The sequence below is a fragment of the Aspergillus tanneri genome, assembly GCF_003426965.1.
Source record: "Aspergillus tanneri strain NIH1004 chromosome Unknown AapTan_1_pilon_pilon_pilon, whole genome shotgun sequence".
Taxonomy (NCBI): Eukaryota; Fungi; Ascomycota; class Eurotiomycetes; order Eurotiales; family Aspergillaceae; genus Aspergillus; species Aspergillus tanneri.
In genome coordinates, this window is record NW_022984628.1 from 4951629 (window position 1) to 4965367 (window position 13739).

The 13739-nt window shown below is 47.2% G+C and overlaps 4 protein-coding genes across 4 annotated transcripts; 2 read left to right on the top strand and 2 right to left on the bottom strand.

Annotated features, from left to right (window-relative positions):
• Window positions 1–265: 265 nt before the first annotated feature.
• ATNIH1004_003605 (uncharacterized protein) lies at window positions 266–1239 on the top strand (the record flags this gene model as incomplete). Its single annotated transcript, XM_033568281.1, has 2 exons — window positions 266–495; window positions 558–1239. 2 exons carry the CDS (start codon window positions 266–268, stop codon window positions 1237–1239), a joined length of 912 nt encoding a protein of 303 aa, XP_033430276.1.
• Window positions 1240–2092: 853 nt separating this feature from the next.
• ATNIH1004_003606 (chitin deacetylase CDA6) lies at window positions 2093–3534 on the top strand (the record flags this gene model as incomplete). Its single annotated transcript, XM_033568282.1, has 2 exons — window positions 2093–2306; window positions 2414–3534. 2 exons carry the CDS (start codon window positions 2093–2095, stop codon window positions 3532–3534), a joined length of 1335 nt encoding a protein of 444 aa, XP_033430277.1.
• Window positions 3535–3964: 430 nt separating this feature from the next.
• Window positions 3965–6043, bottom strand: ATNIH1004_003607 (uncharacterized protein; the record flags this gene model as incomplete). Its single annotated transcript, XM_033568283.1, has 2 exons — window positions 3965–5673; window positions 5758–6043. The coding sequence occupies 2 exons, from the start codon at window positions 6041–6043 to the stop codon at window positions 3965–3967; spliced, it is 1995 nt and encodes a 664-aa protein (XP_033430278.1).
• Window positions 6044–6260: 217 nt separating this feature from the next.
• ATNIH1004_003608 (uncharacterized protein) lies at window positions 6261–12675 on the bottom strand (the record flags this gene model as incomplete). The annotated part of the gene is made up of 11 exons (XM_033568284.1): window positions 6261–6638; window positions 6691–7089; window positions 7140–7640; window positions 7690–8025; window positions 8081–8314; window positions 8366–8998; window positions 9059–9355; window positions 9432–9500; window positions 9562–9673; window positions 10601–10730; window positions 11013–12675. The coding sequence occupies 11 exons, from the start codon at window positions 12673–12675 to the stop codon at window positions 6261–6263; spliced, it is 4752 nt and encodes a 1583-aa protein (XP_033430279.1).
• Between the last annotated feature and the right edge of the window lie 1064 nt (window positions 12676–13739).

Here is a 13739-nt window from a genome sequence, read left to right on the forward strand (position 1 = left end):
TCAGAGTGAGTGTTCGGAGAGCTCCCCACTTTATTTATGCCTCAGGCACTAGTTCAGCCAGTGATCTCCAGTCAGTGATCTCGGAGTGAATAACGACGGTCCATCATCGCCAGGCACACTTGGTGACATCCTGCTTTCTTTCAGGAACCCCTTTCAATCGCTTGCTACTGTGGAGGCAAGACCTCAATCTACTCTCACCTCTTCTTATCTCCTTCATCACTCCTTCTATAATCCACCCGTCATCCGGTGCGGGGTCCCTACAATCATGGCGGACCGTCAAGCAATTCAGCAAAACCTCAACAACCAGCTCTCAAAACTGGATGACCCGGACCCGGATATGAGATATATGTCACTGAATGATTTGCTCGGGATCCTCAGTAGCCCTAGCTCCGCATACTTAGCTCATGACCAGTTCTCGGCCTCGCGCCTAGCCGACGGCCTTCTCAAAGCCCTGGATGACCAACACGGTGATGTCCAAAATCAAGCCCTGAAATGGTAAAGTTTGGGAAATTTATTTTACTTATGGTGCTTGCCTTGACTGATTCTCTCCATTCCAGTCTCGGTCCGCTCGTTGTTCGACTACCACCCGAAAGTCTTTCCTCCGTCCTCCAGAAACTGTCAGACTTGACGGCCTCCCAGACTATAGATACCTCGGTCCCCAATACCGCATTAAGAACCATCGTCATGGCACTTCCCCGTCCTCAGACCGGTCAATTACCCACCCAGGAGGCTTCCACGGCGTATGCGGCCGTTTCAAATGTTCTTATCCCTCGCTTGACCGGCCCAACAAAGTCCCACTCAACCAGGCGAGGCTCTGTCGTGAAGGGAATGTTAGAAAAGGACCCTTCCAATGGATTCAGCAGCGATGCGATCGATGTTCTTATTCAAGTCGTCACCTGCTTTGGACCGCTTCTGAGGGAAGCCGAATTGACTGCCCTCCAAAAGTCAGTGATGTCTATTATCGAGAATGACACGGCAGGCACCGTGGTTACAAAAAGGGCGCTGGCAGCTATATCCGCCATAGTTCTGCATCTCTCCGATAATCAAATTAGCTCTTTCGTGAACGATCTCTTAAACCGCTTCAATTCTCCCCAACTTAGCATCGTGCATCGCCGTCACTTGATTGCCACAATCGGCAGCATCTCAAGGAGCGCTCCAGCCAAGTTTGGTCCTCACCTTCCAATGTTGGCCCCATATGTGTTTTCGGCTGTTGGTGAGGATGAGTTGAGCCAGGTATAATGCCATTTCATTCTGTCCGAATGGCATTCGTGTTCCTAGTTTCTAATTCTTGCAGTAGTTAAACTTGCCTCCTAGTGCCCACCGCATGCAATCAGTAGCTTAGACGATGGATTAATGGAAAATGGTATGTAGCTGCTGTAGGTCTACTTAATCAGAGAGTGTTTTCTCTTACCGTATGACAGGACTTGTTGAACGAAATGTCCTTATCATTGACTGCACGCTGGACGAAAATAATGGCAATGATAGTTGATCGGATGCCTGAGTCGCATCCTTCATAGTTGATCGATTAATTGCTCCTGGTCTCAATACGCTTGTACTGCGGTCTCGGTATGTCTACTACAAATGAATAAAGCTGAGTAGCTGTGGGGATACCATAGCTATGATCTACTCTGCTTCGCGTACGTGTAAGGATTGAAAGATGTATTCTGAGCACGCGGACACTACGTCATTAAACTTTTGAAATTTAAAGGGAAGAAAGGAGGCTCGACACAATCATAAAGGTGCCTTAAACAACTGTATAGCTTACCAGGCACACCGTGGAGAAGTTGAAGACGGACATGAAAGAAGGATTGAGTGCTCCACTTGCATGCTCTTGCCAACACTGTCAGTTCATTCAGCACCGGTTCTTCCCAGCTGCTGTTACCTAGGCAGTTAGGTGTATGTCTGGTCTCGCTCCTTCCTCAAGCACCATCGGATGACCTACAACACTGCTCGGTTCTTGCTCAGTACTGTTTTCCCAACTTTCATTCCTTTTCTTCTCAGTACAGCTCTCGCTGGAAGACTTAGATTTTATACAGCCTCATATTCCCCTGCATTTTATCTTTCTCTCTTATCAAGCTGAAGCCTCCAAAAAATGTTTACCCTTCTCTTTGTTGCATTCGTTCCATTTCTGGTGGCTTCTACTGCTCCACCTACTACCTTTGATCTGTCCGCTGATAACCCAGTTTCCTACATTCTTGGCCAGCAAGAAGACAGTGCTCTTCAGGAATTGATGAATCGCAGGACCGACGGTCGCTGTGGCCCTGGCATTGGCAAGTGTCCTGATGGCTACTGCTGCTCCACTGCAGGTATGTAGCTATTATGTCTCCTTGGAACACCAATACACGGAACTCACTCAGTCTGGATAGGTTACTGCGGAAATACGAAGAACCATTGCCGTTCGCCAGATTGCCAGATCGATTTGGTCATTGTGATGCACATCAGTCCCCCGGAGGGCCACCAACAGATACCATTCCTCGTCCCAAGTTGGGGGAGGTACCGTATGGTCCGCAGACTATTCGCTCTTGCACTATCCCGGGAACTATCGCATTGACGTACGATGATGGCCCGCACCAGTACACTAGCGATCTCCTCGATATCCTTGACAAACATCACGCGAAGGCAACCTTCTTCATCACAGGTAACAATAATGGTAAAGGAGAAATAGACACAGGCGAGCAGTGGATATCGCTGGTTCAACGCATGCACAGCCAGGGTCATCAGATTGCAAGCCACACCTGGTCTCATCAGGATCTAAGCAAGATAACCGAGGACCAGCGCCGTGTTCAAATCCTGTGGAATGAAGTAGCCCTTCGTAATATTTTGGGCGGCTTCCCAACTTATATGCGTCCTCCGTACTCGAGTTGCACTCCTGAATCCGGCTGTCTGAACGATATAGGAGTGCTGGGATACCATATCATTTTGTACGACATTGACACCGAAGACTATCGCCATGATAGTCCAGATATGATCCAGGTTTCCAAAGATATCTTCGACAAAAATTTGGCTCGGGGGAAGGCGTCTGATAGCTCGTGGCTAGTCATTACTCACGATATTCACGAACAAACAGTCCACAACCTCACAGAGCACATGTTGGAGAAGCTTTCAAAGGATGGCTATCGCGCAGTGACTGTTGGCGAGTGCTTGGGCGACCCTGAAGAGTTCTGGTATCGCAACGATGACAGAGTTGAGAGCCACCTGCGCCTCAGAATGCCTTCCAATAGCTCTGGGGCCAAAATTGTTTCTCGTGATGGTGTTTGTGGCAGTGGCATTTCCTGCACTGGGTCCAGCTTTGGGCCTTGCTGTAGCAAGAACAACCGCTGCGGCAATTCCACTGCGCATTGCGGCGATGGCTGTCAACCTGATTCGGGCATGTGTTCTGGTTCTTCTAAGTCAGACAATTCACAACATAGTGGCCAGCATATACTTTCTGGTACGGGAAAAACCGCTTTGAAGTCGGGGGTTACTCGTTCGACTCCCAAGGACCTGTATGCCGCAGGCTTGATACTTGTGTCGTTGCTGATATTTCTGGCATGAGAACCCGGTTCTTTCATTTCTCATAAAACGAGCATGTTCCATATCGCTTACTAGATATTTTTCTACAAGCAGGAATAGGACTAGAGTTATTTACTAGTGAAGCAATTGCATTAGTGGTCACTCTCTTAAAGCCATTTCCTTCCACGGAATTCACTTTTGAAAGCTCTGAGGAGCGGATCACTACAATATGAAAAGAGAACAAAAAAAAGAAAAACTTGCGTAGAAGACGAGAAATGCCATAATGAAAGTTAACAATGAGACTACCATGTGAATCATGACGTGTTCCACCTTTACGCCATGCTATTTTCAAACTTTTGGATGATATACAGTACAGTGGAGCCAACAAGCTCGAGTGAGAATTGGATAAGATACACAACTAGATCTCCACTAAGGAAAGTGAAAACGGTACGACGGAAACAAGGAAGATATTTCACCTTCTAACAATCTTCAACAACGGCGAAATTCTAGCCCGTCGACTCAGGCCCACTCGGTACGGGACCTTGCTTGTAGATGAGATGGGACTGTGTTTATCTGGTCCTTTGGTGGTTATATCTGGGTTGGGATCCGTTGATGATTGGAGTGGTGTTCCAGGGGGGGGTTTACTCGGAGTCATCGGTGCGTTTGAGATGGATGTCTGCTTGGGTGGTGATTCCGAGTGGGACGATGTGTTCTGTTCTTCAGGAGATGTGATCTGAGCAGGGAGGGTATTATTCGCTTCAATGTTCGTGGTGTGATTGTCTAGTGAAAACGGATTATGAGCATCTGTATTAAGATGGGAGGATTCTTCATGTTGGTAACTGGGAGGATTATCTGGTTGTTCTGCAATGGGCTGTGGCTGATCCGATGTTTTTTTTCTTTTACGGCCGCGTTTCTTCGGGGCTTGTTCCGACTGTTGGATTGTGTTGGATGGATTCATCATGTTTTCGTCGTCTTGTCTTGTCTCGTCGGATACGTTTGCGTGAGAGGGAGACGGATTTGCTATTTCGATGTTGACTGAGAAAGGTGCTGATGTCACGTCTTGGAGTGTTGTGGGGGATGGTCGCTCATCGACCCAGATCACGTCGTCTTCGACGTCGGATTCGTAGGTTTTCTTGAGCACTACTGAGGTGGTTTTGCCGCGTTTCAACTTTTTCTTCTTGGAGTCTTTGGTGGGGTTCGTTAGCGGATTGGTTTTGTTGTCGTGGTTTTCGGCTGAGATATTTGTTGCTTTCGGTTCGGGAGCGCTGTGTTGGATAGGTGGTTGAGATGCATTGTTCTCTGCTGTGTTTAAGGTTTCATCATCTGTTTGCTTTGGCAGGGGCAGCGTATCATCTGGGTGAGTAATCTGGCTTATCCTGTCCACACTGGTTTCAGCCATCTTTTGGTTCTTAGGAGGTCGACCTGGTCTACGCTTCTCAGGTATGGACGGCTGATCAACAATCTGGTTCCCAACAGGCTGAGCAAGCTCATTCTCCTCGTCATTATCTGGAAGACTTTTCTTTGGTCGGCCTCGTTTCTTCCCCACTGGTGGGATCTCAATAGCCACGGGCAGAGAGCGTTCGTCCACACTTAGGGACTGGAGAATCTCGTCCGCGTTGACGTTGTCACTTCTGGACCTAGCAGCTTTTGCTGAGAGAATAGATGAGTTGGGCTCCGTGTCATGTGGTGATGGCGGTGCGCCTTGAATCGAGCTCCATCGCCTGGGACTCTTCTGCATCGTCTGCGTTGATATGGTTTGATAGGATTTGAGCGTTGTGTTGTTTTCAGAGTATGCACTTTCGCATGGTCGTAAGGATGACTCGAAGATGTTATATGATGTCCCTGATTGCGCACAACCATGGCTAGATAAACTGGTGCTGTGGTTTACCGGCGCAGAAATGACATGCTGATAATAATAATCGTCGGGGTTGCTATCCATACGGCCATTGTTTTGTGCGCCTAGTTGCTGTATTGACGGAAGGGAAACAGCACCTGTGTCGACAATAATATTTATTTCACGTTGAAAACCGTTTTGCCCGTCGATGAATCCATTCCTATTCTCCACTGTCTTCGAACCATCATGCTCGTCCTCGATTCTTGGACCTGACTGTGCCGAGGTATGGGCATCCTCGCCATCAAACAATTGTTGCTGTGCGAGGCCAATTTCAGTCATCATAGTTCCTGCCACATCAAGCAATCCGATCAGCCAACTGACTTCTAGTAATTAAATAAACCAAAATAGTGCCCGGGGTATTATTATCTCACCAATTGACCCGTCCCCAACACTGGCTGGTATCCATCTTTCTTCTCTCCGCTGCTGAGAGGATGATATCCCCGCTTGCGCGGCTCCCTGGGAGATGAGAAACTCGTCGAAATCGATCGCTATTTGTCGGCTACTTTCCCCGTGCAGCGGATCGTCTGACATGTCCCCATAGCTGGCATCGGGGGTATGGCTGCGATGGGCTGGCGCAGGGTGGATGCGAGATGGGCACTCCTCCAACAAGGGATCATCGTCGTCATCGGAGTCTCGGATTACGCGGTCGTAGGGCATTGGAGAGAGTTAAATAATCCCATGAATGTACGGATATTGTGATATTTGCAGTTGATGGACTTGGATTTTTGCCTTATCACTCTCTCGGCGCGCGTCGTGGGGCCTCGACGACGCGCAGGCACGTGATAAGATCTATCCACGACGAATGTATACAAAGCTGAAAGGAAGAAATCTATTAACAAAAAAGTATCGTATTATAATAACCACATATAATTCATCATTCAATTGTGCTCTGCGGTCGCATTACTCCTCTTCCGAAAAATTCGCTGATAACCCCAAATCGGTCCTTGGACCGCTGAAGCTCCCCTTTGAAAAGATCATGCTGGTCTGCGGATTCCACCTGTCTCTTCCGGATAGCTTTGATCGTGGAGTTCTGCGGAGCGCACATTGGGCACTCGGCATCTTCATCTACCTTGTTGAGACAGCGTTGATGAAAAGAATGTTTGCAGAGGAAATGAACCGTGGGGAGATCAAGTGATCCCCCACAAGACATGCATCGGCGAGCTTGAAAAACGACCGGTTTGTTGCCCAGCTGCTCTAGTTCCTTTTTCTTGCTCTCAGTTTCTGTACTATAACTAGATATCAAACGGCGGTTCTAGGAAAACAATTAGCCTGGAAGAAAACAAGGAATAAGACAAGGAACTGACCGTGGCTATGTCCTTGCGCTCGCGCTCAATATTATCACTCAAATATTTTTTCACGCGGCCCATAGTTACAAACGCGTTGTTGCTGAGGGTTTGGATAACCTGAAGAGGTGACATAAGTCCATCTTCATGGATTTTTTTGAGCACGACGTCCAGTTCTTCGCCTGCTTCTTCAAGAATCTTTGGGCTTGACGCAAAATACGATAAGGCATCCACATATAGCTGAGGTTCCTGTGGGCCATATTTCCTCAGAGCTTTGATAGCTCCTTGGGTGTCCTTGGCGGACGTAAACGATCTAAAAATATCCGAGCGAAGGCCTTCTTGCTCTCGCACTAGAGTCGAACCTTCTTGGAAGCCTGAGAGATCAGACAACAAAAGAACACTTGACGTTGAGATGGGGATCTGACAATTGTTAGAAAATCCAGAAAAACGTGGAAGCTGTGTGGTCTTACGTCTTTGCCCTCGATAAGTTGCTTAGCCTTATTCTCCCATTCTTCCTTCTCACCAGCACGCTTTTTCCGGTTAGCGGTGTCCAGGTACATCTCAAAGAGCGTTGTATAAAGATCCACTCTGTCCTCCCTGTTCAGATCATCCTGCTCTATAAGCGCCTCTAAAAATGTAATGAACTCCTGTGGATGTCCCACAAAAGCAGAAAACGCTGTCCTAGGTTTCGGGACTTCGTACTGAGGGATATGCTCGGATGTCTGGTCCTGCGCTGCTGGTGGAGGATCTGCCACCTCTGTCCGTGTGCCCCTGGCGCTCATTAGAGAAAGAGGCAGAAAGGCTGCCAGGTTCTGTAGGGTACTATTCGAATGTGCCTGAGGTTCGGCTGGGGGGACGACTTCCGTCCTTGGCTTAAACTCTCCTTTATAATACTCAATGAAAAGGTCGGTTGTCCTTTGCGGGCAATTGGACAGCAAGACGCGAGCATACTTCATAAGATAAGGGTATGTCTAATAAATTAGTATCGCACCATTGCATAATCAAGCCATATTGACGCACCAGTTCAGGTTCGAGCCTCCAGATATACTCCACTGCCTCCGCGTACTTCTTGGAGTCCTCGATCAAGATGTCAACAACCATTTCGTTTTCGCCGTACTTTGTAGCTAAATAGGCAGCTTGCTCGTAGTAGCCGCCTTGCCGACACATAGCGATCGCGGTTTCCAAATCAAACTTCAGCTCACCTGGAGCTTTAATGAACGCATCCAGCTTTCCTGTGTCTTTCAACTTTGCGTAGCAGTTCAGAAGTAAAGTTGTATGGTCAACTGTGGCTCGATCATGGTCATGCAACTCCTCGAGATACTCAATTAAATTATGAATACGCTGCGTGTCAAGGTACTATTTCCAGAGTTAGTAAATTCAATAGTAAACTACACAACACACAGAATGTCACCTTTCGAATAACTTGCGACGGCTCGGTGTTATCAATAGCTCTGAGATACTGCTGCATTGCTGTGTCATAGTCGCCCCTTTGGTACAGAAAGTCACCGTATTTGCGGTAGATTGTATTTTGCTGCAAAGCATCGACGCCTGTCTTCTGGGCGAGATTGATTGCCAGTATGTAAAGATTGCGTTGATAGAGGATTTCGAGTTTCTGTTGTAAACTCTTTTCACGATAGCGATAGATCTAACTAGGATAAGTCGTAGAACGCGATCAGGGTTGAGGGAGTATGCATACCTTTCCATCAGTGGTCAAGAGAAACAAATCCCCCCATTCGATGAATACCTTCTTCACTGAAGACACGAGAGACTCTGAATGGGCTATGAATTTGAGGTCCGTGTCCAGCAGGGTGAAGGTAGATGTCGAGAATATATCAACAGATTGATTAACGCCCAAGTTTCGCAGAGAATCTGATCTTGAAGATACAGCCTTGGGCGGGCACACCAAGGCGACATAATCTTTAAATATGTTGATTGAGCTTTTAAGGCTCTCGAAGGCATAGCTCGGACCACGTCCATGGGGCCCATACGTGTACATTGCATCTTCCCTTGCAACAAGCACATCCCCTGACTCTCTGTCTAAAGTCATACAACCAAGGGCACAACCCGTATCTTCAAGAACGCGTGCCGGCTGGCCTTGGCCCCTACCAGCGATGATCAAAGCCAAGATTCGACTTGTCGTAGAGATATAAAGCGTTGTTATTTGTCCGCTATGCACTTCCAGACCAGTGACCGGCTCTTCCGACTCGAAAACAATACGTTGTCGCGCACCGCGATCGTGGATCAAGTCGCCGCGAATAATTGTAACGGACCCGTTAGCAAACCCGATTGCGACCTGGGATAGGTCCTCCAGGGCTGTGAATGCCGATATCTGTTGAAATAGTTTCTCAGTCAGAAAGTGAGAGTACAGATTCTTGTCCGGCAAACATACAGGAAATAGTCTTCTTGCATTTTGAATCCCCGTCGTTGACAAACACCTAGGCGTCCCAGTCTTCTTCTCCGATTTATCAAGTGCCCAAACTTTTAAGATTGGTTCATTTAAAAGGTCTTCCGCTATCGTAGCAAGAAGCGATGACCCTTCAATCTGTTTGATATGCGTGATGGAGCCTGTGTCGGATGCCTTGAACGATCGAATAATCTTAAAGCTCGACGAGATGATATGAACGAAGCCATCGGTAGATCCAAGGAAGAGGTTTTCCGATCCGGTACAGAGGGATGCAATATCTGACTATCACCCAAAAAAAAAAAAAAAAAAAATACACCATTAGCATACTATGTTATTAAGTGAGAAAGGTTGCGCATACATTGAACACCGACGAGCTCTCTTCGGACAGCTTAACAGGAGAGACGTCGAAGAAGTTGAACGCTTTCCACTGCAAAGAAATACATCAGCAAATGACACGTGGCACTTTAAACAGTGTATTCGGTTCATACCGATGTTAAAGCCATTTGGTTGTGGCCCAAGCCATGGACCGATACAAGCAAGACAGGCAAACGAATGGTCTTTGGAATCTCCAGGTACGGGGATGTATGGCGGAGCTCCGCGCTAATGCTCAGAACGGTTCACCAACGTCATTGGAGACAAACATGCCAAGAACAAGTGCTTCAACGTCCAGCTAAAGGAAATTTCGAGTCGTGTATTCATTAATGACCATATTTCAACAAGGATTTATTTTGTGTGGAGGAGGGAGGAAGTAGAAACTATAAATTAAGGGATTGATCAAGCGACACCAGCTTTCTTGGTAGGTACGGCGCCTGGCCATATAAGCAGAAAATCGATACTAGAGACCACTACATAAGGTTTAGTAACTACGACCAAAATCGTTGGTTGTATAATACAAAAGAAAAAATATCTGCTGAGACAGATTAGTATCCTTGGGCTCTCCATACTTATGCATACAGAAGCAGCTGGAGCAAAGGGGGAAGAGACACGCAAAGTAAATATATATTCAGTGCCAGCTACCATATTTGGGGGTTTGCGTTACCTTCCAAAAATTACCAAGGCCGGTAGAGAGCTATAAAGACATTATGGTATACTGGAAAGTCTTAAGTTTCCTTATAGATTATATTGTATATAGGTTAGAGGTCTGAATGTCCTATCCTCTACTTCGTAAATACAGAATGATAATCAGTTTCTGGACACAAAATTCAGTACTAACAGAAACGCAATCCCCGCTATAATGCAGATGCAATGTGGAATGGTATCCATATATCCAAGATGCTCATGAAAGAAAGAAGATAAAAAAAGGAAAGAAATGTAATCGGAGGCGTAGAATAGAGGGAGAAGGGAGAACAAGCCAATTGAATAGTGAAAAGACTAGATTCACTGTTGAACACATCAAAACCTATGCCTCCGAAAACGTAGCCAGTACTTGGCCGTAGCACACATGGGCATCTCATTATATGTGGCTAACTGATCGTATCCACACCTACCCTCGCTTGCTGTCTATCACCAGTGGAGGGTGGTCCAGACCTGTAATTTCGGCATTGATCGATATCTTTATTAATATCAAAGCTCTGCTGTAGCCAGCTTCCTGCTTCGGCGATAGCTTGATTGAGATTAAAGCTCTCTGCACCCGGAAAACCCCCTTGCGCATCCTGATCTGTCGGGGGAGTCGTCCCTGTTAGGGTCATGGGCAAAGCACTGTGCTGTGTGCTGATATGGAAGGGTTGAGAGTGTATCACGGAATCTGGGTTCCTTTCAGTACCAGGTTCGGAACGTGTTTCGTTGTTTTCAGGCGATGGGGTTGACGACCCAACAAAACTGCAGGACTTTGGCTTTTTGCTGCTTGACATGCCAGTGGGAGAAAATATTAGGCCATGATTCTCCTTTTTTTCTGTACTGAAAGTGAAAGGGGTCATAGCGTCAATCATGACCTTCGTACTCATCATGTGCGCATCAACCATGCCATTTGGCCTCGGTTGATCGTTCCCTCTGTGGTCATTTGGCGTGCTAAGTCGGTAGAAAGGAATTATATTACTTGCTGTCGGTGAGGTACAATTGGAAAGTTGAGAAGCACGTCGCTTTCGCTCTGGGGTTTTGGAGTCGCGATGATAACTATCAAGGTCATTTTGAAAAGACTGCTGCGCCAAGAGTAGCGCTGCCTGCGTGGATAATTCTTGATCAGCGATAGTGTCGTCCTCAGCTTCCGAATTGACTTTTGTGATAGCTATTGAGTGTAGCGATGTCAAATAGTCGGATACTGTCGGGTTCTGCCGTACTTGTTGAGCGGATGGGAGTTTGTCACTCGTCGCCTCTTTGGACTGGTTGTTTACTGATTGAACTCTCTCCGAATGCGAGGCGGGGTCATTTTCTAAGGTATTGGAAGCGCTAGTCAATGTGACAGAGTCCTGCGGATTCTGTTCGGGCTGAACTTGGTTCTGCCTGGTGGAATCCATCGGTAGGTTTTGCTGGCGCACCGGATTTGGCTGATGCAAGATCCCAAAGCCTTTGGAAGAGGCAGAGTGGCTTGGGCCCTCCTGATTCTCCATATAGGTAGTGATGGGAGGGTCTTTATTGGTCTTTGGGCTAGTAGAACAACGTTTCTTCCGACGATACCCAAACCCGGGTAGGTGCGATGACGACGAAAGAAAGTGAAATGATCTTTCTTGGCTGGAAGATGTGGAAGAAATGGGAAGCTGACCCGTATGAGAAATTGGTCTCTTGCTACCGGGAGGGAAAGACTCGACATTTGCAACCAAGTCATCTCCTACGCGGGTCGCAGTTACAGCAGATGTTTGAGAAGTTGGCTGGTTCTGTTGATCATTGTACATTCGTTCTGATTGTTCAGTCCGGACGGTTCGAGGTTGACCTTGGACAAGGGTATGCTTGACCACAAGATTCTTTGCTCCGCAACAACGGGAGGATGTCTTCGTCGTAGGGGAAGTAGGAGGGTCGATGTCCTGGAATCCGACATGGTCCCGATCCTTCCTCAACCAGCCTCTATCCACGTCCTTGACATGAGCTGCATGCTTCGACTGCAATTTTGACCGTGTTGTTTGTTTCTTCGCCCTCGAACTGGATACTTGCGATAGCGATATTGACATCTTATTACGTGCATCTTGTCGAGTGCTAGGATTTGAAAAGAGGGCTGCCTCCTCGGAAGAACATTTCTTGATTCTTGAAGAAACGGCCGTATCTGAGTTTGGGCGAGCAGAGGACGATTTAGCATGGTGAGGTATTTGGGACTGAAGGAAACATGTCCGCTTCCGAAGGTTGGTTTCTTGTATCACCGGACTCTCAGCGCTATCTTCTCCTTTATGCATCCGCCGAGAATCCTGTTCCGTTGTATCATTGTGTCTTCTGTTTTTCCTCCAAGGATTCACCCAGTCTTGGTCAAAGGGTCCTCTTAGTGAAGCAGAGAAAATGAACAAGGGTTTGCCCTGAAGGTAAGCGTTGGCAAGCTTCTCAATCCTGCGATGCTGGGAAGCTCGACCCTCATTATCTAGCTCATCATCAGAACCGATGATATCGTCACTGTCCGAGTGTGCAGGCGGAAGCGAGCATATTTCTAGAGAGAGCGGGGAGGTGGCCCGATGAGGTGGCATCTGGGTAGAAACAGGCTGTCGTTAACGAATGGAAACTGAGTGCAGCGCGGCAACAATAGAACAGCGGCCGCATCTGAGCTGCTGAGTGGTACGGGATATGTGGCTGGGGGACCTTCATATCTTCTAGGGCAACCGCTCGATGGATGTCATGGTAAACCGACTCGATGCTCACGATAGATGATATTCGGATCGTTATCCAGCAGCTGGAAGTCACGCGAGAAAGAAAACCACTTTACACGTTCCCCGCGACGATTGCCTAGCAACGTGATGGCTTATGTAAGTACTCAACAATGAAATTAATAAACTTAGTAACTAACCTACCCAGTTGGGGCATCATACTGGATACATTAGTCGTACCAAACAGTCCATTCTGTTACATGAAGACATTCTTCATCCATGGAAAAGTAGCTGCCATCGGGTAAACCTTGCCATTGACCATGGTTGTGAGGCAGTCTTATCCGATACTATCGTTTCTTCATACCTTGCACGTGTAATGGCTAGTAGGATCATCTTCCGCAACTCCCTCGCTTCGGGTAAGGGCAAATGTAACTGTACCTACCTCTGCGTCTATATTATATTGCCAATTGAAAAGTCCTTCTGCCTAATACACCTACTTACCTTACCTACTGACGGGATGGAGACTTCGTACCTACTGAGTACCTTAACATTTGGGCATGGGTGCCAACTCATCCAAACTTACCCCAATGTATCGTATGTAACTTACAGGCCACTCGACATGAAAGCACCACAGGGTTGATGTAAGGCACAAGATGGGATAAACAAGCGTCTCTGTAGAAGGGATAAGCCTTGAAACAAAATTTCATGCGCCTGAGAGTGTTTTAATCTCCTGCCAGATAGACGGTGGCGAACTCGGTGAACCGTGGGGACAGTTGCTGGGGTTGCCCCGACCACCCGAAACTTATCGATCGGCTTCAGGTTTAATGTCCCTCAACTCCACTTTAATAACAAGGTCATACACCACTTTATACTCCGCTGCTAGCCTCTCTGCAAATATTCTGGTTTCTTTTCTTTTCTTTCTTTTTTTTTCTAAATTAGCATCACGT